This window comes from Streptopelia decaocto (assembly GCF_964273445.1).
Source record: "Streptopelia decaocto genome assembly, chromosome: 2".
NCBI lineage: Eukaryota > Metazoa > Chordata > Aves > Columbiformes > Columbidae > Streptopelia > Streptopelia decaocto.
In genome coordinates, this window is record NC_138655.1 from 124,678,497 (window position 1) to 124,703,174 (window position 24,678).

General features: G+C 37.4%; 1 protein-coding gene across 3 annotated transcripts in view; it reads right to left on the reverse strand.

The window, feature by feature from the left end:
• Positions 1 to 683: 683 nt before the first annotated feature.
• KAT2B (lysine acetyltransferase 2B) overlaps positions 684 to 24,678 on the reverse strand; it is a 43,799-nt gene continuing 19,804 nt past the window's right edge. For 2 of the 3 annotated variants that reach the window (XM_082045329.1, XM_082045331.1), the window contains 12 exons: positions 23,359 to 23,465; positions 21,501 to 21,626; positions 19,063 to 19,199; positions 17,459 to 17,667; positions 14,990 to 15,116; positions 11,715 to 11,825; positions 9,469 to 9,612; positions 7,046 to 7,160; positions 6,254 to 6,290; positions 5,885 to 5,948; positions 5,703 to 5,787; positions 684 to 2,679 (listed from right to left, as the gene is read on the reverse strand). In XM_082045329.1, the coding sequence (XP_081901455.1) occupies positions 2,486 to 2,679; positions 5,703 to 5,787; positions 5,885 to 5,948; positions 6,254 to 6,290; positions 7,046 to 7,160; positions 9,469 to 9,612; positions 11,715 to 11,825; positions 14,990 to 15,116; positions 17,459 to 17,667; positions 19,063 to 19,199; positions 21,501 to 21,626; positions 23,359 to 23,465 (1,456 nt within the window). In that variant the 3' untranslated portion in view covers positions 684 to 2,485. The remainder of the gene's footprint in view (positions 2,680 to 5,702; positions 5,788 to 5,884; positions 5,949 to 6,253; positions 6,291 to 7,045; positions 7,161 to 9,468; positions 9,613 to 11,714; positions 11,826 to 14,989; positions 15,117 to 17,458; positions 17,668 to 19,062; positions 19,200 to 21,500; positions 21,627 to 23,358; positions 23,466 to 24,678) is intronic. The other variant, XM_082045330.1, reaches the window with a different exon arrangement.

Consider the following 24,678-nt stretch of genomic DNA (forward strand, 5'->3'; position numbering starts at 1 on the left):
AACATAGCAATGGAATGTGAGGTTATCAATAAGCATGGATATACATCTCAGGAGAGGGGCAACGAGAAATAGGTGACTAGAAACTGACCAACAGAGTATAACATCCCATTCACGTGAATACTTCATATAAAAGTGGGAGATCACGAGGATCTTGTCCCTTTTTCCTTATGGCTGACATTAGGAGAGGACCTTGCTAGTCCTCCCTGTGAATGGAGGCCTAGTGACAGACTGAATCCAGCTCTGGTTAGCTGCAGAGTCTTTGGGTGCCGGCTCTGCAGTTGCTGGGACTTTCAAGATTGGTTTTGTATATTTTGTATTATTTTCTCTATTCTTATTAATAGCATTAGTAAAGCATTCTTAATTTTTCCAACTCTCTTCTCTCTGTTCTTTCCCTCCCAGTTGCCTGTCCTTAGTGGGAAGGGGGAAGCAGGGGGAAAGGGGGTTAACAATACATCTGCTACAGTTTTACTATCACCCCACAATCAAAACCTCGACACATAGTGAATGCTCAGTTCAGCACACCAGCCTCCCAGTCAACTCAGAGGCTTTTCTGCAAATTTTCTAGTGTAGTAGGAAGCTGCACTGACTGTACTTCTGTAGATTCACTGTTCAGTTGTGAAATTGCTTCAGCAGGCATACTTGTAGTGCAAGAACTAATTAATGAAAACAGAGACCAAAATAAGTAGAGTTTTGTACATATATAATTTAAAACTATTCTGTACCAGTACAATATATTAATTTTACAAATGTAAAGTTCATCAGCTGTTAAAGCATTTGCAAAACGACATATCCTACTGTAACTTTATTGCACAGTATCTATGAAAATATTAATTCTTAAATTAGAAAACAAATGTTTCAATATAGAAGAGACAATCTGATTGAAAGACAATAAGAAAATCTACTTTGAAAATAATAAAATTTCACAGGATACCAATCTCAACAGGTGCATCTGTAGGCCCAATCTACAAAACAGGATTATAGCATCCAGTACTGGCTATTTAAAAAAAAAAGTACTCACTGTACCTTTGTTATAGATCTAAATGTAGGTCAGACTAATCTCATACAAAACACTATGGCAAGTCTAGTGTTAACATTCTGAATACCTTGTGTACCACATTTACTATTAATACTTCCAAGTAGCTCCCGATATCTACTTGCTGAATCAACTTGTGACTTAACATTCACAGACATTTTGCAGGAATATATTCTTTGACACACGACAGGATTGGGGGTTTTTCAGTCTTAGAACTATTGAATTTTACCAGTGTAACATCTGTAAATATAAAACACCAAGAACAAAAGTTAAATCTGTTTTTCACAAAAGCAATTATAATTTAAAGTTACAAACTCTAATTAGAAAATGCCAAGTGACAACTTTTTGGCTTGTACTGATCTCCATTAGGAAGGTAGGTGTACCTCTTAAATGTAGTGTAAGCAGCAAAATATATATATGACATATATATAAGTGCTCAATTTGAAGATATACTAATGAGTTGTAAAATGTTAATATGTTCCTGGGTCTAAATAATCACAGTTAATACGCATTTACAATAAAGCTTAGTAGAAAATCCAGTTTACCACAGCGCCAAGTATATAAGCTATAGAAGCTGTCATATGTTGTCTTTTCTGTGTCTAATAGTTTTATCTCTGATGAATAATCTAAAGAATTTATCAGTGAAGAATAGTAAATAGGATAGACCATGAAGTGCATCAAAACCTTAACTCTACTAAGCCAATTGAAATTGTCTAGTAGATATGAATCAGATTCTCTGAAGTTATTTTGGGTACTTATGTCCTGCATAAGCCAAGTCACTATGACATTACACATCTAGCCAGATTTTTTTTTTTTTTTAAATAGTGGTTATGAGATTACAATTTGCAGGTAAAATGTTTATCAAAACCTAAAATGACTAGAAAAACTTGCATCTATCAAAGATTACAGGCAATCCCTTTTCAGAACTGGCTGCTCTTCTTTCACAGCTTCTCAACCAGCTGAGTGTTTCTTTTAAAAAATAATATCTTATAAAAAGACTCTACAAAGAAACAAATATTTCAGACCCTCCCAACTGTTGTTTTCCCTTACTGTTTTCTTTTTTACTGGAAAAAAAATAATAAAACTTTATCAAACAGGTACTGCATTAGGTAAGCTATAACATTTGTTGTCTGAGAATTTTCTTCATATTCTCAAACATGTGCAATTTCCCACATGCTTTGTGGGGTTTCTGAGGCTGATAAACCTATTAAGAACATACGGTAATGGGCACACAAAAGAAATTTTCTGTAATTAAATACATTATAAAGCATTTTAATAAAATAATTTTTGTAATTTCAGTATAATACATGTTTGCAAAACTAAAAGGGTTTTTAAAAGTGCTAAGTATTAAACAGAAGTTTCTTGAAATCTTAAAGTCCCAAAACTCAGATATATATAATGGCTTCCCCTGCCCATAAAGTAGGCACACTGATTGGTTGTAAAAAAACAGTGTCACTTATCAATTAATCCAGCTTCTTTAATTTTTGTGTAGAAGAATTTCTCCAGTATATTGGCACATTTGTAGTATTCACTCTCGGGGGGGTTGTACTCTCTGCAATTTGTAAACACTCGCTGCAAGTCTGCCATGAATAATTTCTTAGACACGTAGTACCTATTCTTGAGTCGCTCACTCATTGTTTTGAGATCTGTACAGGAGAAAAATAGATTAACAGCGTTTGATTCAAATACTTTTTGTATGCAATATTCCTTTAGACTGATTTGCCATTTAACATGAACTGGCAAAGCTAGGATTGGGAATTCCTAATCGCCTTCATCTAAGGCTTGGTCCCTTTTTTATCTTCAACACCAACTGAGCCCTGGAACTAAGCAATATTTCACCGTAAGAATCATTTTGTGTAGAGTTTATTTCTTCTTCTTTAAAAGATTAAGGCACCATTCTTTTGTGTTGTCATACTCCTCTGAGTTTTCACTGGGTGTTAGGTGTCCCTAACCCTCCCCTAACTCCTCAGTGAGGCAAAGCTGTTGGCAGCTCTGCTGGAGGCGTCCTTAGGAGCATATAAGCAAACAATTCAAACATCACAAAACATGTGTGTTAAGCTAAAATCCTCACTTTGCTACAAGCACAGCAGAGAAGAGACATCTGTCTATACTACAAGTAGTACTTGCAGCTTTGAAAAAAGATTAAATTTTTTCCTCACTTATGTATCCCTTTTTAACAGTCCTGTGAGAACAGATCTCTCCTGCTTTCAACACATCCTACAAAACCTTTACTTACAGAACATTCTTAAAGAAATGTTTTCCTTTATACTAAAACAAATCATCCATAAAATACATACATAAATAACCCATAAAATACATAAATAATCTCAGTGTTGTTCACATGGTTGCTTTCCCAGTAATTTTTATCAGGCATTTAAAAATTTTATCTACATTACAAGTGTTCTAGTAGTGAGTACTGGAATAGAAGTAGTGGGAGGTGTGCTAGATGCCTTGGCTTTTCTCACCTCAGATGCTCTAACAACTACTTTTTTTTAGCATTGCTTGAGCCAGGCTTCAGCAGTACCTTTGTGAAACCATAACAGAAACAGCTGAAATAGAGCAGACTTACTGCCAACAAGTATTGCAAGGAAAGCAGAGACCAAAGACCTCCAATGCAAAGGAATCAAACCTTAAAACTTAAGATTTAAAAATATGGTTGTGGGCATTTTTGGTTTGGTTTGTTTTTTGGGGTTTGTTTTGTTTTTAAGGGAGATTTGACATTGGTAAAATAGAGAAAAACCCTATCAAACTGACAAGAGGGGATTATTTAAGAAACGTCTGATGGGTGCTCTCAAATACCTCTTCCAATGATATATAAATTGCCATTCACTAGTGTTGCACAATATTTTGCAAAAGCAAAGGCTCACTGAGCTCCCATTAAGTCTGAAATTTAGGTGCCTACATTTAAACCACATGTCTATAGACTATATTATCCATCTGAGAAGGCTGTTCAGCTCACCCTAAAGCAAACATTGCCTGGCTGGTCAGTTAAACTGCACTCCTCTAACTACAGTGAAAGTTTGGCTCCATCTGTCACTCACTTGTACTGCTTTTGTACTGCAGATGAAAAGGAAAAAAAAAATCAAATGGTATTCCTTGAAAACAAGCAGCTGAAAGAGCACTTAAAAAGGATAAGAAAGTGTTTATACATGAGAACTGACCTTAGAAGACACAGTAAAAAAACTCATAGCCATACCTCTCAAATATTGTACTATTTATTCTGTATGCAAACGTAAAGACAAATGCTGTATCTTGTACATGATAGTGTAAGAAAAGACAATGCTGTTTCTTTTTAATTGAAAGTATGTCTGAGATTTTTGTACAGTATCAGCATTCTGGCAGCGAGAGCAGAAAGCAAGCAGAAGTTGATCATGAATCAAAATGTGGTTTAGTTGTTCTGGGTTCCCTAGCTGAAGAGACAAATCTTAAAATGAGAGCTGCTACCCCTGCCTCCAATGTGCACCTGAACAAGGAAAGGGCAGACAACATTCCTACTTTGGGCTTGCCAACCCAGGCAGAAGTTCTTTGTAACCACTGTTCAGATTAAAGGGCCACCTAAATCTAGTCTCTGCTCAGAGAAGCAGATGGAGAAAACTGCCATAGCAGAGATGCAACATTATTTTTCTTCATTGCTAGAAAACACATTTGTGTCAGAGATACAGGAAGTGTACATATATGTGCTCTTTGGAATCGAAAAATTGAATATAAAAAAACTTTAAGCCAAATTGGTATACACAGGGTAGGAGCCTATGCAAAGCAATATGAACAAACACTTTAATTCACTGAGAAACTGACTGACAGTAGCCTGCAAAGAACATTAAAAGGTTCAGAAACTATAATCAGAAAGACAGAGATGAGTATTGCATAAGCAATTAAAAAGTAGAAGGATTCAGTTTTGAATCTGCTGCAATACAACTCAAAACAAGCTTCTGTTTAGAACAGCACTGAATCGTCATTGAAATTATACGACCCAGCAGCCAAAAGCAAAGAAGAACATTATTAGCAGTTGTGTACTTCCCTTTGCAAGTAATCCTGAATAAACAATAGCTACATGATTTTAAAATAAAAATAAATAAGTAAATGAACATACCACCTTGGACAACTTTGGCAGATCTAACATACAGAGATAAAAGTTATCTTACAATCAGTTGGATGAAGCATTTTCCTAAACTTAAATTGGAACAAACTGTTAAGACTTAATTAGAAAACCCTGGTACTTTTGAAAAGGTTTTCTCTATGTGATTTAGAACGCTTAAATATGTTTTTCAAAGCAATTTGAAAGCTCAGGTGTTTTTGAAAGTTTGTCTTGAGATTTTTTAACATACTAGTAGGATCTGCAATGACCAGTTACCACACACAAGAACATACTTGTACAACTTACATAAACCAGCTCAGTTCTGAAAGTTTCTAGCTGACTGCACTGTTTAAGAGCTCTCTAGGGCATCCTAAGATTTCGCATGTATATGCTATACATGCTTCACAAAGGTCACAAAGCAGTCATAAATTTCAAATGACAGCATCGTACTCTTGGCACTTCAGAGCTGCAAGCTATTCAGCTGCAAGAAATATGTACCTTTGAACATAAAACAATCAGATCACAATTTATCTGCTATGTCTCCAGCTATAAAGATTTTTAAACTCTATACTTAAAAAATGTTAATGGCATTACCCATGGGAAACCTTATAACTTCATAATATCCAGGAGCTTCTGTTCTCTTCACAGGTTCCATGAAGGGCCAAGCGCTTTGATGGCTCTTTGGTAAAGAAAAAAGTAAGGTATCTAATATGGAAACTCCATATTGGAAAATATTTTGAAATCTTTACAGAAGGTAAACTAGAACTAGCACTCACCTTCACCTGCTGCAGGATGGTTTTTAATGTGCTGTAAAGTTGATCTGAATCCTTGGGCTCCTTACTTGAAAGAAAATATGAACACAATAATATTAGCTTGAATCCCTTATCTTCATTCTTACGATGTGCATCTTGCCTAAAAGCATCTCCAAAGTTTTGTGCATTTTGTGGAAGAAATAAATGTTTTAAACTCAAACCCACTTCCCGCCCCCAAAACAAAACAAAGCCAAACTCACTTAAGAACTCATCCCTGCAGATTATTTATCTATTTTCCGACGGAAGGAAGGAAACATCAAATGACATTGTTTAAAGACTTTACTCAAAGGAAGCTCCAAACTGTTTAATCATTTTACTTTGTGCAGCACTTACCCTCTTTCTTTTCCGCTTGGTTTCCAGCCAGTCTCTCCTGTACACCAACAACATGAGAGATTACATGGGAAGTACAGTAGGTCAAAGCATTATCTGAGTTATTGCAATTCTAAAAAGATGAGCCGTTTCAGCACTGCTGCAGTAAAATGGGTTCGTTTTAATAAAAGCTACTCCTAACAAATAACACAACCATCTAGCCTACAGCCCCATCCAATTTCCTACGTGCCTCTAGCTCCAGACTGCTGAAAAGTTTCTAAAATATTCCTACATGAAATACACATTTTCTCAAAAATTCAATACCTATTTTACGACAACCTCTGTAAAGAATAATGATGTCAAAGTTATCCAATTTGATTCCTCTGAGACAGAGAATAAATTGCAGAAAAGCACAGTAGAAAAAAATACCCCAAAGATGGTAATTAAATGTTCTAATTCTGTTTTGCCCTGTACGTCCCTCTTTAGCACAGAACTCATCTTTGTACAGGACTGCAGTGCATAACAGTGGTGCCAGAGGGAAACGGCTGACTACACTGTGATACAAATCAGAGGAATCATATATAAATAAAATTACACACACGTACATAAAAGAGGAACAGCCTGGGATGCCTTGAGGAAGTCTCAAAGACAGCAATTGTAATGGAAACACAACAATCTTCACAGAAATCAAATCAGCATACCAAAACAATTGCATTTTTATCAAGAAGAAATACATGACTACATCAGTATTTCTAGACTTGGACCTTTCCTGGGCTGTTCTGCTTCTGTTCTACGTTAAAAGAGGCTGATACATACTAATTCCAGGAATGCTTTCTATAGGAATCTGCCGTACTCCATCTTTGAAGCAAGAAAGGCCAGGATAAACTTTTCTTATCTGAGCTTGTTTCCTTTCTATGAGCTTTTTAATGATCTGTAATAAAGCAGCAGAGAAAATAAAAAATAATTAGTTTGCTCAAAAGTAACCCAAAGGATTATTGCAGAACTGTGACGTACAGGAACACTCTCACTTCCTAATCTTACGGTCCTTATAGATGCACTGAAGCTGAAGGGTGAGGTCCCTGGCCAAACACTGATGCTGCAGATGAGACTACCGAGCCTCTCAGCTGCCTGTCTAGGCACAAATCTGGAAGAAAAGGAGTCATTGTTTGCTGTATTGATCATGAGCTGCACAGCTCCTGGGAAGGTGGTAGCAGAGGTAGGAAAGGAAATTTCCTCAAAGCAGATTCAGCAACTGGCTCTAATTCTAACTTCTGGCGCTTGCGAACTGCTTCAGCAAAGCTCGTCGGAAATTTCAAGGCATGTATTTCAATGAACATCTTTCAATGCACATATATGTTCACATTTCAAAACTTTAGAAATACCTGTTCACATCGAAGTTTCCATGTAACTGTAGGAGTTGCTTAGATATCAGTCAGAGATACTCTTACTGAAGATTTTCTCTTGAGGACGTCATCATGATGCCAGTCTTTGGAACAGAAATTCTACTCTGTTTGTAAATGCCAGTAAATGCTTTTCCAGTTCTGGGGTACACTCTGTTCTGCTTTGCAATCTCATTACCTCAATTCTAAGTAATGTGCTTTGGTGCTCTTGATACACACTTAGAGGCTTACCTAAGCTTTGTGTGTCCTCAATATGTCACTTTCAAAATTGCTTACTTCATAACTGGGAGTAAACAGAAGCACAGACATTCAGACCAGCACAGTTTGAGAGACTGTTTTCTTTGGAAATAATAAGGACGGACATATTTTTATTTTTAAGGAGCTTCACTCCCTCACACATGGTATTTTCTCTCAAATAAGAGGAAAATAAAAAAAACAGATTTTCAACAGAGGTTACAAACGTTAAGAGAAATACCATATACAACAGCACCATGGCCAGATTCCAGTATAACGTCAAAATACTGCCAAACTAATTGTTAAATCCATCTTAAACCCTTCTTATAATTTAGTTATTAGTGCCTCTTCCTGATTAAATCAAGCTGTTCAATCAGTAACACTGATTACTCACAAGTCAGCAGGTCACAAGTCTTTGCATAAAGGGATTTTTCACATTTTTCAGAATGACTGTATATGAGCTGCAAATCAGGCAATGCAAACTCACAAATGGTGGTCTGTGAATAGTACCCAGCATTGGATGACATGGTCTTAGCAGCCATAGGCATATACTCTCATGTTTTAAATAAAAGTTTAGATTACATGAAAAGCTTCCCTTCTAAGAGGACAGGACTAGGAAAGTCTTACTGGCCAATACCAGCAAGAAACCAAATCAGTATGTAATTCATACTGTTAACATTAAAAATTCTACTTATATTCAGGTATCATCTTCATTGCTTTTGATTTGATCAGTGAACATGCTTCATAAAGCTGCAGACTGGGAGGGCTATCTCTAAATTTCCTTGGAACAGGGAGAATAAAAAGCCTGATCTGTGTGTTATATGGGCACATTAAAACTTTCCCAGTGAATGAAATTAAGAAACCTTGTAAACTAAATATATAGCACTCAGCTATTTTCTTTCTTTCTGCAGACATGGGCCAAATAATACTATTGGAGGGCAAATTATTGTCTTGTGAAGATGCATTTAAGCAAAATAAAAATTCATTAATTTGACTAGCCTTGAAAGAATAAATTATTCTTGTCATTTGTATTTCTTTGAAAACCAAGGAAGGTATATAAAATCAACTGGAAACATCTTAGTTATTTTGCTAATAAACTGCCTTATTATATGGACTATTATTATGGAACAAATAAGTAAGAAACATCCTATGTAAACTCCAAAGAGGGGCAGTCTGGAATTTAAGACAGCCCATCCTTGACTTGTATATTAAAACAGTGGCAGAAAAAATAATCCTCTTTCTTTCCAGTAAAACACAGGACATGCAGTACAAACACTGCATTCAAAAGTCACTCTAATGAACACTATTCTCATGGGTGGAAGAAAAAAAAATTGACAAAGCTGCAGAACAAATCAATCTCACAAGATTTTGCTTTGTTATCATCTATGACAAAAATTACCTATGAAATACTCCTCCATATATCAGTACTTTTCAACACTTCTGTTATCATAAAGTTAGTAAAGTAGAATGTAATGTCTCAACTGCAAAGTTTTGGCTTACTAATAAAAGTATACATTCCAATGTTTTAAGCAGCCGGGCATTCACTGAATTGTTTCTAAATGTTCAAATAGATTATAATGTTTAGTGTTTCATTTCAGCCTTTACCTCTTTTTGCTTTTTAATGATAACAGAAAACTCCGTGTAGGGGATCCTTGGATTTAATTCACAACCCATTAACGTGGCACCCTCATAATCCTTGATGTAGCCAACATATTTTGCTTTTGGTACTTTAATATCTTTGGAAAAACCCTGAAGAATAAAAGAAAACAAATCATCATGATGCCATTTTCCTTTTACATTTCTTTTAACCGAAATACTATGATAATTTAGAACCAAATTCATCATAATGTTAAAATACAGACAATACAATGGACAAAGAGTTACAGACCATGTTTCATAGTGTTGCCAACTGGCCATGGGACACACCTGATACAAGAATAGTTAATTGCTTATATGTATAGGAAAAGAAGGGAGATAGTGGAGACAAAGAGATGGAGGAAAATATTTTTACTGTGGACAAATTTCTGGGATTTTTCGAAAAATTTGCTATTTTAATATTAAAGAATGCCAGTCCTATAGTCCTCAGTCAAGGAATGTTGCTGTTGAAGTCAATGAGATGACAGTAGTTTTATAGCCAAAAAAAACCAAGAGTTGTTTTTTTTTTTTCACTTTTGTATCTCAAGTGAAAAAATAAGATAACAAATCCTATTAAAAGTTCCAAAGTTATACTACAGTCTTTATACAGTTCAAAAGCTAATTGAAAAAGAAACCCACAAAAGAATTAACAAAGACAATAAAAACCAGTGTAGGACTCTCACTTTGGCTACTTTTTATTCTTCTGTTACAGTGGTATCTATGAAATCTCAGTAAAAATCAGGAACCATACAAGGACTTCTGCTTGACAATTTAACATCAAAGGCTTCAGACTTATATGGAGACTGAGCACTTCCAAATTGGGGTAGGGACACTTCAGACATGAAAAGGATCTGTACAGATCTGATATTAGCAGTGCAAGCCCAGCTTTTATTCTTTCTGAATGTGAGAAGAGTGAATTATATCAGTTTTATATACAGAATTAAAGAACAGCTGAGGTTGGATGGGACTTAAGGTGGTCATCTAACCCCATCCCTGCTCAGAGCAGGTTCTCATCAAATCTGGTTGCCCAAGGCCATGTCCAGTCTTGAAGACTGCCAAGGACAGTGTGTGTCCAGTTCTGGGCCCCTCAGTTCCAGAAGGACAGGGAACTGCTGGAGAGAGTCCAGCTCAGGGCAACAAAGATGATGAAGGGAGTGGAGCATCTCCCTTATGAGGAAAGGCTGAGGGAGCTGGGGCTCTTTAGCTTGGAGAAGAGACTGAGGGGTGACCTCATTAATGTTTACAGATATTTAAAGGTGAGTGTCACGAGGATGGAGCAAGGCTCTTCTCGGTGACAACCAATGATAGGACAAGGGGTAATGGGTACAAACTGGAACACAAAAGGTTCCACTTAAATTTGAGAAGAAACTTCTTCTCAGTGATGGTGACAGAGCACTGGAACAGGCTGCCCAGGGAGGTTGTGGAGTCTCCTACTCTGGAGGCATTCAAGACCTGCCTGGACGCCTTCCTGTGTAACCTCATCTAGGTGTTCCTGCTCCAGCAGGGGGATTGGACTAGATGATCTTTCGAGGTCCCTTCCAATCCCAAACATACTGTGATTCTGTGACAGAAGTTCCACAATCTCTTTGGGCAACATTTTCCAGTATCTCACCACCCTTAGGAGATGAAGGAAAAAAAAAGTCCTTCTATCTAGTTGCAATTTTCCATTATCCAACTTGTGTCCATTACCTCTAGTTCTATTGCTGTACATCTGAGAACAGTCTGATTCCATCTCCACCCTATCACCCAATCAGATAGTTGACACTTGTTTAATCTATCAAATTTATTTGACAGATTAGACACTGCAGTCTTTCCTGAACTTGAACCTCATGCTTCAAATCAGGAGGAGCTGTGAGCACAGGTGAGGTAAGTTCTAGTCTGCCACAGGTATGTCTGGTACTTCTTTAGACATTTTACAGAATCAGTGAGGGAATTAAATGAATGAAAAAGCAACCAACTCATATTCAACTGGGGTTTAGATTTTACAATTTACAGGCTATACCATACACCTATATTCAGCTGATTCCACCATAGTCAAATGCATTATAAGCCAATAACACTATACAAGATAAACACAAAAGACATTTTGTAGATAAAAAATATGCAGATGAAATTGCATTATGCATTTTATCCAGCACTTTGTCATGACTAGTTGTTTAGTTCATCACTCCTAGATGTTAGCTATGTACACCAAATAATTTCTTACATTGACTTACTTGTTTTTTGAAGTAGCCAATAGCATATTCATCTGCATATGTGAGAAAATTGAGAATGTTGTGTTTGATGTGGTATTCCTTCAGATGGTTCATTAGGTGAGTCCCGTAACCCTGTGTGAAACATACAAGGAAAAAGCCATTACAAAGCCTTGGGGGACTGTGCATATTAAAAACCATGAACCAAGGGTTATTACAGGCTGTTTTTCAAAATACAGCCTTTCCTCTACATCTCGTTTTAAAGATTTTCTCATAACTAACTTAGTGAGGTGTACTCAAGCCTCATAAGGGTATCTTTGTGACCCAAAAGGGAACACAAAATATCACAGCTTCTAGTGTCTTGTTCACTTTTAACCTAAAAGAGACCAAAACCCAGACTGTGGCTCTAAAGAGGTACATTGTCCTGAAAGTTGTAAACCAAGGTTCACACATATTTTTTTTCCTTTTAAGTTAGATATCAACCATTAATGGTCACATACTTATAAAACTACATATATTGTAATAATAATGAGCCTTATCATGTAAAAATTGCAAAGCAGTAGGGAAAACAAAATAACTCCTTCTAGGAGAACCCATTCTGAGACAAGATCTCTGTTTTACTGGGTTCTGTGTACCTGTCAGAGCAACAACCTCTGTCTCAAAGGATTTATAATCTGAACTTATCACAGGGCATAAAAGGGAATAGTGAAACAGTTATTGCCATAATAGGCAGCAGAAAATTACTGAGTCCACAATCAAATGAATGCCTATGCATTCTGACTGCACAAAAGAATAATTTCCATTTTTATTCAATCCCAACGTAAACAAAAGGTACCATTTATTCACATTTCTGTGTAAGCTGTAGTCTTCTCTTTCTGCTGTGAGGTTAAGAAATGTAAAACAGACAGGAAAGCCCATAATAATGTGTTGTTCCTGCATATGTTCCAGTTTTGACATCACAGCTAACAACTGGACATGGAATGTTTTCGGGTACTCTGTTCTTGAAAACTGAGGAAATTTTTACTTATGCACATAAATTGGAAAAATAAATTAGAAATATATAGTTCTGATTGAATTCACAATTTAATAGCCTCAAACCTGGAAATAGCCAGATGAAAGCAAGTTAGTTTATTGTTGAAGCTCCATCCAAAAAATTCCATAGTGACACATTTTCTTTAAAATCCTACCAATCTAGGTACAAAATTTCTGCATTAGCCTTTCCTTTCCAGCTCATGTTTGGAGTATCTGGTAATCAGACCTCATATTCGAAATCAAGACCTCGTATGTGTAAAAATCAGTACTTCTGAATTTGACGAAGCTCTTAAAGTCATATGTTGACCTGTTAAAGTGGGACACATCATGTATGGCATCAAATACAAAGAAGCAGTTTCACCAATGATAACACATTAAAGGGTACAGCATTTCTTAGAACTGAGAAGTGCTCAAGATAATTAAGAGACTTTCTAATTGCAAAATTGAGTTCTCAAAGTCTTTGAAGAGGTCAAAACATCTGAAGCAAAATTTTTAATGAAAAATGTTTTCCTTAAATGCAAGGTAGCGGTACATGAGCAAGCCTTACTTCCCTTCTCATCAGCAGGGTGAAAGCAACAGCCTATGAGAGACTGACATTTTATTTACACCTGAAACATCGCAATTCATACCAATAATTCCAAAGCATCTAATCTCTGAGAAAAAAAAAAAAAAAAGTCAACTTTGCATCTCAAAGAAATTCCAGCAATTACGATGACAATTACTTCAAACATTTTCTGCTTGCCTATTATTTTTATAACCTTCAAAGGATTTACTCATTCACACAAACATTTGCCAAAGTATGACAATCCTGAAGGGAAACTAAGCCACATACAGTAAAATTTAAAATAATTTTGTAACACAGGATCAAACTATCTCAAAAACAATACAACTTTTAAATATCACATACAAAGGAAAACAGTACCCATACTTCTTAGTCTAACCTCAAATTGAATTAAAATAGGAATTTATTTTTCCCAAGAATAGGGAGTTTAACCATGTGTGAACATTTAGTTTTTCTCAGTTACCTGCTGGGAAGGGTCACCTTACTCAGACAGGAATGTGGGAAGGCAAATTTTCAGAAGTAGCCAACTGATACAGTAAGATGCCCACAGGGTCACAAGAAATTGTGAACTATGTGTTCCTATGCAACCTAGGAGGTTTATTTGCTCTATTTTTTATGCTTTATTTATCTATTTTATTTGCCCAGATTTATTTTCTCTATTATATTCTGAAAGGTTATTCCTAGAGAATCACAACATACCTTTGGCAGCCTAACTTGTGCACTGCAGTTGGTTGTTTTATTAGAATAAAAACACCTTTTATGAATTAGTCAAGCTTAGAATAGACACAACTTAAGCATATTCCATTGTTATTTGCTAAAACACTTCTGATGCTTTTATGACAGGCCACTGCTAAGTACAGGGGAACGCTCCTCTCTAACACCAGAGTTCAATAAAATCAAATATAACCCAAGTATTAACAGCTGTCACAGGTTTTCAATCCCACTGTGTTACCTTTCCACACCCAGAGCTCTTCCCATCAAAACAGGGCACACAATTTCTGCATGTTCAACTGCTACAAATGCTGAATTAACCCACATCTCATATGAAAGTTTCAACTGAAAAACAAAGCTATAGCACCATCTAAAGGCAAAATCCTGAATCAGATTGTCAGAAATACTTTTAGTCCCTAGGAAAGCAAGGAGGAATCTCCTGTATTCATAGTGCTCTATATCCTTTCAACACAGTTGCTAATTCTCAACACTAAAAGAACATTTTGTGAAATTAACTCAAAGAACAGTATACGGAACAGACTAGGTGCTTACTTTAAGATGTAAGACTAAACTTAATTTTTTGATGCATTGCATTTCATTTGAAGTCATGTAACACCACAAAGTGATCGAATACAAATTACTGTCACACGTTAGCAATACTTATTTCAGTCAACCATAAGGTCTTACACTACAAGGAGTGGCAATTGCTGATGACAGAGGAATAAATAATCCAAGAATGCAAGACCACTGGCCAGTATTGTTGAGGAAAATGTATTTATTTAATTAAGTACAAGTAATCCTATTATTATGCTGATGATTCTAAATCTGCACATTTGTTTAGTGTATTATATTCAGAATGATTATATCTTTCAAATTCTATTTCTGTTTCGCAACTCAGCAACATATTCAATGTGACTAACAAAATTAGAAGCATATGCAGTAGTGAATGGGAATCAAATGCATTTAATAAACTCTAGTAGAGAATTATTTTTACCTTGACTTGCTCATTGGAAGTCACAGCACAGAAAACAATCTCCGTAAATCCTTGGGAGGGGAACATCCGGAAACAGATACCACCGATAACACGACCATCTTTTATTAATGCAAGGGTCTTGTGTTTCCTGAGTAGACAAAAATGTCACTTTAATTCATGTGCATAGTACATAAAGGGCCATCACGTTCCTTTTTTCAGAAACTTGATTCACTTCTTTCCATGATGCTAATGCAATTGTATATGCCTCTGTTAAGTTAGCTGCTGGTATCTACAGAAGAGTTGCTATTTTAACATCATACTTTGAATTTGCCATAAAATTCATCATGCACGCAGCATGGTCCTGGTCTTGCCAAGTACTCCTAGTACTAAGGTAATGCCCAATAAATAAGAGTTTTATTGCTTTCATTGACTCTCTTGCTAACAGTTATGCCATTGCACAGTTCTCGTGATGATTTTACCATGACTAAATTAGAAATTAATGGAGTTACAGGACAGTAAGGCTTCCTAAGGGATTTTTGTTTCATTGCATGCACGCTCTATAGCTCAGCTATCAGTTTCAAATGCAGCTGATGAAGCAAGAAATGATATTTCATATTTAGTGGAAACAAGACCAGAACGAATATCTATTTCTGTTGTATTTACATTGACTGCCAGGAAAGATATAACGAGGTGCAATCTGAACTCCCATGTCAAGGATTAAGAATGTTAGTGTCATCCTCAAGGTCTGAAAAGATTTATACTGCACCTGTTCTCTAGATTATTCAATACATGGTATCATATGGATTCCAGTTATCTTCCACTTGACGTAGGTTTATGTGTAGCCACTAGTCAGCAGAGGTCCCCAGTGTGTGTCCCTATAGATTCACGGCAGATGCTGGGGTTCTCTGAGCTGTCCAGGTAATGTGCTTCACTTTCTTTGGGTCAACTGTTTGGCACGAGCACATAAAGGAGGGCATTTTCTTGCTGTGGTAATATCCATACCTCATTCTCAAGCACAGACTGCTCTCCAGACAGTTATCTATGCTGAAGAGCACTTTACCACAATCCTCTCAGCCTACTAGAAGAGGCTTTCCTAATAAGGGAGAACATAGAGAAATATGAGAGGAGGCCATGGCTCAACATCCATACTTCAAAATTTTGCTTTGGTGCTCGGTTATGAGAGAACCTGTCTTTGTCAGCCAGCAGCCTCTGCTTGATATCACAGTGCTGCTAAGGCTTCTAAACTCAGACATACTGGTGCTGCCTCTCTTTTCCACCTGAGTGGTGCTTACCCCCACACAGGAGAGGTAAAAGAGTCTAGACTGGTACTGACCTTCACAAGAAAAGTTCTGTTCCACTCTGAAAAAAATAAAAGGCCCCAAGATAGTCTCCTGTGCCTGGAGACCAAAGTCGTGTCCAACACTCCCCAGCATTGGGCTGTTTGTGCTTCAGACCCAGCAGCAGCAGTGTTTGCTGGCACCAGGAGAATGTTGCTGAGGGAATGCTAGTGAGCCTAAAAGCAGAGGAAGTGGTTCCTGACATGTTTTCATAACCACTGCAGCTACAATATCAGGCACAGAGACTGATATCACCAGTGGTGGAGAAAGGCTCTTCCAGAAACCGCGCTGGGTAGTTGGCTGAAGCAGCTAAAGCACAATTCAATCAGGACACGAGGGTGGGTGGAGGACCATGTGCAACCTGTGGCTGCTGCTACAGCCACCGTGTCTCTTTTCAAGTGCCTGTGGTGTAGAGTCACACACAAAGCAAAACAGAAAACCTACACTGATAAAGAGAAAAGCAATGTGCTTGAGTGGGGAGTTATCCAAAGCTTTCTCCCATGCTGACTTAAATGCTGCTGTTCTTCATAAATCCCACAAGTTCTTCTCATTGAAAATCTTCAGTCTCTGCTGTCATTTAGTTCATGATCTTCACAGAAGATGGAGTAGCCTGCAAGTTAGTGTGGGCCTGAAAACCACTAATAAGCAACATAATGTTGGCCTCAAATTGCACGAGGGGAGGTTTAGATTGGATATTAGGAAAAACATCTTCACCAAAACAGTTGTCAGGCATTGGAATAGGTTGCCCCGAGAAGTGGTGGCATCCCTGAAGCTGTTTAAAAGACACATAGACGAGGTCCTTAGGGACATGTTTAGAGGTGGACTTTGTAGTGTTAGGTTAACAGTTGGACTCAATGATCTTAAAGGTCTTTTCCAACTAAGACAATTGTATGATTCTAGAACCACTTTCTGACTTTCAGTTTTAGCATTCAAATGTATAAGGAGCCTTCCCTCCAGACTCACTTCCCACAGCAACAAGCCACTTGTCATTAATACAGCCACTGTGATGGTATTTGGGTACAATCCAATTAGACTGACCAGGAGCTGCAGGGGTTTTAAAAGATGGGAAAAGGGTAGCACAGGCAGAGCTGCCCTCCATGCAACCTCGTCTGGACCCTTCCTGCACCACTGCCTGCTAATCAGTGGTACTCACGGATCAAAGACCAAGCGTGTGATGTACTCCTTTGGCATTCGAGGCAGTTGATGGGAGAAGACGTTCTGCAAACCAACCAGCCACATCATGATCTTCTTGTTGGGCTTCTGGTTCAGGGAGTTGCCAACCACGTGGAATTCAATCACTCCCCTGCGCTCCTCCAGCCTCGCCGCCTCGTCCCGGGCCGAGTGCGCCGAGAGGAAGTTGGTCTGAACCATACAAAAGGGGAACAAAACCACATTTTGGAGATTTCACATCCTCTGACAGAACAGCCTTAAGGAATAAATAAACAACCCCCCCACTTTTCTCCAAGCTTTTTACAAAAATAGAGCTGCCAATTAGTACCATTTTTTAGCAGAAGTGACACAAATAAGCTGGATATAAGTCTACGCTATGGTGTACAAAGGTTTATTCAAACTTATTTCAGTAAAGATTAGGTAACAACAGTGACGGTTATGACTCAACATGTTCCAAAATCTCTTGGGGGACAGCACTCATCCAGTTGAAACCTATGCCACCAAGTCTTCACATTTTCTTTAGCCTAGTCAGCTTGGACAAAAGTAGTGCATTTGCCTACACATATTGCAAATCACGTATTTTAATGGCAGTGCAGGCAAAGTCATATTTTTTCATCTTAGTAATGCTTTCCACTATCTATGCCACTATTGTAAGAGGCTAAAAAGAACATTTTAATTCCTATTGATTCTCCTGTTACATATCTAGCAATTGCATCCCTATATTTGAATGGAGATGACATTAACGCAGACAATTTATTTAACTTTTCTTTTAACAATCATTTCACAATGCCAAAACATCTCTGCATGCACATACTGTTTACTTTTTAGAGCAAAGTTTGGCTGCTGGGTTTCTAGCCACTGCCAGCCCCAACAGCCAGACTGGCACAGCATTTGTAATATGCAGAGCCATCAGTAACAGTATATAGTTTGAGTAAGAAACGTAGGTGGTTCCAGATCTTCAGCAGTCTCTAGCTAAACCTTGGCAAACAAGAGCTGCTGGCAAAACATACCCTGGCAAAGGGAACAGAAGGAGGAAAAGCCAGCCAAAAAAAAAAAATAGTGCAATTCTGTACATGGCACAATTCTGCAATTCTGTTTGTTTTTCTCTTCCAGCAGAAAAAAAGAGCAACTGTAGAAGACAGAGCAAATAGCTCTTTATAACAGCCCTTCTGCATTAGACAGAAGCTTTAACTTTGGATCTTTCGTTCTGCTGCAATATCTGAACACCACTTACCGTGTCTTATGAGCTACATCTGTGATTAACAATAAAGATCATACTCTGGAACTGTTCTGTAACAAAAGTACCTTGCAAAATAACCTGGGATCTACATTTTTACTGTCACTATTTCCAAGTATCTTTGCAAACAGTACACAATGCATTAAAAAAATGTACAACCAATTCTTCATGTTAATGATGTATTTCATCAATAATTTTTGCTCACCTAATCATACTCTTTGAAAGTCTCTATTTTTCTTACTCACAGCATGGTAAGTTTTATGGACTCTTAGCTTATCATACTCTATCCACGTGAAACATTTATTGAAAACAAGGCATTTGCAAACAGACCAGGTCTATAAATTTCTCACCTCCGGCCCGAGCATTGCTGCAGGATCTGTAATTGTTGACATTACTTCATTGATTAACTCAATAGGAATGTCTCCTACAACCCTTGGTTTTTTTGAATCCTCCAGAGAATAGGGTTCATTATTTTTTCTCTTTTCCCCTATAAAACAAAACCAGGACAAATCAGACTAGCTGTGAAGTCTAGCAGTTCTGTTACATTCTTTAATTTGTATGCCAAGTTTGGGGCTTTTTTTTTACTCCTTGCAGAAAGAGAGAAAGAAATGCAATCTGAACAATACTTATCACTGCTGCAATTGTCTTTGCACTGGGATATTAGCATGAAGCAGGATGAGTATACATTTCCTTCTCCTATACCTCTGTAAATTCATAATGAAATTATTTCCTCTTCCTTTTGCCTCAGCATCCTCTGCAGTGAACCTCTGTGGTGCTGTCTGGGAAGGTCAGTGGTAAATAAACAAATTATAGTGCATACTTTTGGATAACATGAAACTCCATTTTGGGATTCACTGGAATTAAATATCCATTATAGATCACTTCCACCTTTTTTCTAAACCAAGCAGCACATACAGTCTGACACAACACACATATTTGACTTAGAAAATCCATGTGAAGTTTCCAAATCAAAATATACCATGTTAATTATTAACTGCCCTACTAAGGGCAGACCAACATGTAATGCAGCAAAAGAAACAAATTCATGAAAGAAAAGTCCACCAAAGACTAGTGGGTACAATAATCCCGATAGACCCAGCTGCTAGCTCAGAATTTATCCAAGCAGCAAACTGCCAAATACTAGGAAAGCATACAAACAGGAATATCACTCCATGGTTACCTTCTTCCTCTATTCTTTCCTTAAAGATCTGGTACCGGTCATTGTCAGAGGCAGGATGCTGAATTTTGCCTTTGTGATCAGGACTTAGCAGTGATATAAGTTTAAGAACTAACTTTAAGAAGTTCTTTCACATAATTTTAAGAACTTCTTTCTGAAGTTTTGGGCCCATAATGCCCACTATTTTAACAAATATTGTACAGATCGTTTTTCCACAGCTATAGTGCTCTAAATATATGAAGATCAAACTGTTCACTGCCCTTTTCTGACTTTCAAGCAGGACAATTTTTTTTCTTAGCAATAGAATTTTATTGTTAACCTCCCTTCACTGTGAAAACTGTTTATTTCTTTTGTTTATTTCTTACTTTTTAAACAGTTATTCATATATGAATGGGCCCTCCTCCTTATTTCCCAAAGCATTAATTTCTTGGTTTAAAACAGAATTTTTGAAGCAATTCGTCAAAAGCGTTATGGAAATCCAGGTATACAAAACTCTTTCCAAATGCTCATCACTTCCTTCACAGATACATACAATTCATGAGTTGTAGAAAAGGAACACTGAATTTCCACACATCACATTGCCCACACATATATTCATTGCATTCTTAATCAGTTTATTATTGTTTCTTCTAACTGTCTGAAATAGGAGACTTAAAATTGACAGTTTCCCAAATTCTCTTAGGACCTCTTTGAAAACTAGTTTTGCATCTGTGTGTTTCAGCTCTGTGGTGCTGAGGGCAATTCCAATGACAGCTCAGCTGCACAACTTAATAATCAGTTTTGTCAATTCCATATTTCTTTCCATACTCTCAAAAAAAAAAGAACAAAACCACTCTTCTAGTGACTACTTACTACTCATTCTGCTGATATGTAATAAAAAAATCTACTCATTGCCACTTTTAAGATAATTTCCCAACTTGTCCCTCAAAGAAAGCTGCAGTTTAGGAGCCACCTTAAGTCCCTCTGTAGCAAACACCAAGGCTAAGAATTCTTTTAGATTTTTCTGCTTCCTTGAGGAATTACTTTACATGAGCTTGTGATCATCTCTCTGACCTACAAACTCTCTTGACAGGCTCATTAATCCTGAGGTATTTGAAAAAGGATTTATTAGGAGAATTTATGCATTCAACAACTTTTTTTTCCCCCATAACTTTGCTTTTTAACCTGAACTCACTTGGGTTTTAAATTTAACCTGCCTGGTGTGTTTCTGCTTTTCTTTATTCCTCAACAGTATGAAATTTCAGTACCTTGAAAGATTTTAAGAAGAAAAAAAAATGCGATGTCCTCTTCTACTCTGTCTTTATTTAAACTAAACCTTTCTTCATGGCTCATGATACAGGTACTTCAAGTAAAGTGTTTTTCAACAACCTCTGACACCCGCAGACCATTGCCCATTTTAAATGAATTTAAACAAACTATTTTTTTTCCAAATACAGTTGCCATTTCTGCTAGTTAAACATTACCACAGTGGAGAAAAAAATATGTGTGCCTATGCCTTTTAGCAAAAACACCTCAAGATTGCTATTGCAGAGTTGAAGGCAATGGTCACCATATACTGCAACTGCTGATAACATTGACAGAAACCCAAAAGCAAGTCTCCCTCTTGGTTACCTAGGTTTGGGTCAAGGGCAGAAGAAACTTTGCAAGCAGGACTCATATTCCCACTGTTGGGCTGCTCCAGAGACGAAGGACTTGCACTGTATGAAACAGATCTTGCAACAGGAGGAGGACTGATAACTGCAATGGCATAAAAGACAAACACCAAAAAAATCAGGACATGGAACCCATTATTACAGTGCTGACTGAAGGACTGTCCCAACAAGGGACACAACTTCACACCTACCACATGCCAAGTAACAGCTGATGTTGTGCAACAGAGCAATGTCATCAGTTCACCTCAAGAGACATTAGAGCTTTATTGCAACATATTTTTCTAAATTTCTACCTAACAAGGGACTGTATTACTGCTGCATGACAGAGTCAGCTTTACTTGACTGAACATATCAGGCTTCATTATTCTGCAGTGCTGAATATAAGCTAAGAAAACAAACTTCCTTCACACACCTGCCAAGCCCATTGGCATTCAGCCTCATGAAAACGCTATTTGTAGGAGTCTATTGAAAAGCAAAATCACGCCATTCAGCTTCAGCTGTCCACTTTCGCTGTGTTCAAAGACTGGCTGGACAAATCAACTTCAATAAAGGGAGAAGCTGTTGCACCAGTTAAGAGGATGAAACTATTATTTTAAAAGGCCATAGACTAACATCTCTCTCTCTAATATATTAAAAATATATATATATATATCCCAAATCATTCAGTTTTTATTTGTGTCAGGACTTTTGGCAGGCAAGTAGGAAGTTGAGGTGACAGCTCATAGTCTGGACACCTGCAGTCTTTCTCTTTGCATGCCTCTATCCTGGTGTCAATACCAGCAACAGCTCTTTTGTTCCATATTCACACCAAGAATCAAGTGTTTAAAAGGTACACATAAAAATGAAACACTGCAGAAATGTACATGATAGAATGAACTCTAAGAGCAACATGATTTCAGAGTTGCAAGGAATTTGTACCTAGGGTATAATTCACCAGTTCACAGTGCAGACCAGGAATTTCTCACAAACAAAGCCTGTATCTGTCACAGTGGAATTTCCCAGCTACACTTCGAAATCCACCATCAGATAAAGTGCTAACATGATGGTTTTGTCAATTGATAACCAAAAATGATTCAAAATACTGAATTGTCACAAAATATTGAATTAAATGTCTCCAGTCTTTGCTTCCTAAAATACTGAAAACTGAAGACAACTCCTGAGCTGCATAAGTGGATTTTAAAAACCTTGGAGCAGAATGGAAGAGGAGAAGGGGAAAATGAAAAAAAAAAAAAAAACCCTCACATCATCAGTGCCTCCCTGCAATTTTAGGGATGATTTATACCTCAGTATCCTAATTGAGGAAAAGTGAATAAGAAACAAAGCAAGGAAAAGCTATAGAAAAACAAGAATAAATCAAAAGCACATGTGCAAAAGCAATGGGACATCTGATGTGGAAACTCTCTGCCTTCCTACTGCCAAGTTCCTGCTGCCACGGAGCTGGACAACTGGCTAGTGTCCTCATGGGAGAGGACCATGGTCTGGCAGGTGACCCACCACAGCCATTTACCCACTGATCATTCTCACTTGTGCACACCGAGTGCATTCGTGCTGCCTGAATACTCAGGTGATTTGTTTCAGCAACCAGCCTGCTCCACTGGCACCTTCAATTTGCTGTATTTCATCATCAAAATGGGATCTTTATGTGAGGAAACAACCAGAAAGTCAGACACCTGTGCTTACTCAATGCAGACTGATTTCAGCATACGCTGCTATTTATAAAGCTGCATACTTAAAGCTCATTCCTTAGAATTCATCACTTGTACAGGTTTATCTTTATATTCAGGTACTTCCCCAGCCCATCGCTAAATGCAAATTACCTGTCTGGATTCCCAGCTGTCCAGTTTGGGAACTAGACACCATGAAATCCTGATCCCAAATAGGAGAATTCTGGCTGTACACTTCTTCTTCCAGCATTGACAGAAACCTAGGCACAAAACCAGGTGAAATATTAACTTAATAGGATCATTCAAAGCAGGTTATTTTTTGGAATAAGCATTTGCAGGTTTTTGGTTTTTTTTAAGATTTAAAAATATTTAATGAATCAGTAATAAAATTGTTGACCAATCCTTAAAAAAAAAAAAACACCACACACATGAAATCACAAGCCAGAGCAGACATTAAGTATTTGAATTCAGCAGAGTGCTTACAACTGTGAAAATTTATCTTTGATTATAAGCAATATTTATCTAATTTGTACTAATAAATGCAGGAAGAAAGAGTTACAAACTACTTTTATGGAACGAAACTGTGCACTAATAGGAAAGCTATGAGTTGACAGATGCCAAGGAACTTCTGTTATACAACAATGACAAAATATGTCTATTTTGATAAACCGGTGTTTTGCAGATGCGCTTGCTTTCTGCCTCTTACAGATTTATAAAATCCCAGTGTTAGTTAATAACAATGCTCTTAGGAAGATACTTTCATTTCTTTAAGCGTGCTACTGTAAAATTTAATTGCATGTTTGTGCTTGCATACCAGTATTTTTCATCTTACTTTGGTACATTTATACAAAGTGTGATTTTAAGCCTCTCTTCATATTATTATATGTGAAAGAAATTCCACAGATCAGACTATCCAGCACACCTGCCTTCACAGGGCTAATACATTGGTTCTCTCAGAAGCAAGATAGCTGCTTATCTTACATTGCACAAAAGGAGTTTTCAGAACAGAAGTTGACACCGCACATTTTTACTCTCTAGTCATCTATATGTATAGAAACTGACCAGCTGGAACCACAGGACTGTCGAGTCAGACTTTCTTGAACAGGATAAGGATTTTCAGGATCAAGTCCTACTCTGGTATTTTATATATAGGACATTTATACCTAAGCACAGCAATGTGCACTGTTTCCTGCTATCTATACAGCTGATAACAGCTAAAAAGTTTGCAACAGCTATTTGACTACCTGTGGGGGAGCAGAAGCACGAATTAAACCTTAGCAAACGTTACCTTCACAGGCAGCACAGGGACTCTGCCTTCAGACCTCTCAGTGACTTCTTCCTAGGTGCACACAGGTGTAACCTGTTGTGATGGACATGGTATGCACCTCGTTATGCCTTAAACAGCTGTTTTTTGTAACTTCTGGGAGCGAGAAATAGATAAGTGCTGTGGAGACAGCACTTAAGTCTTCCTTG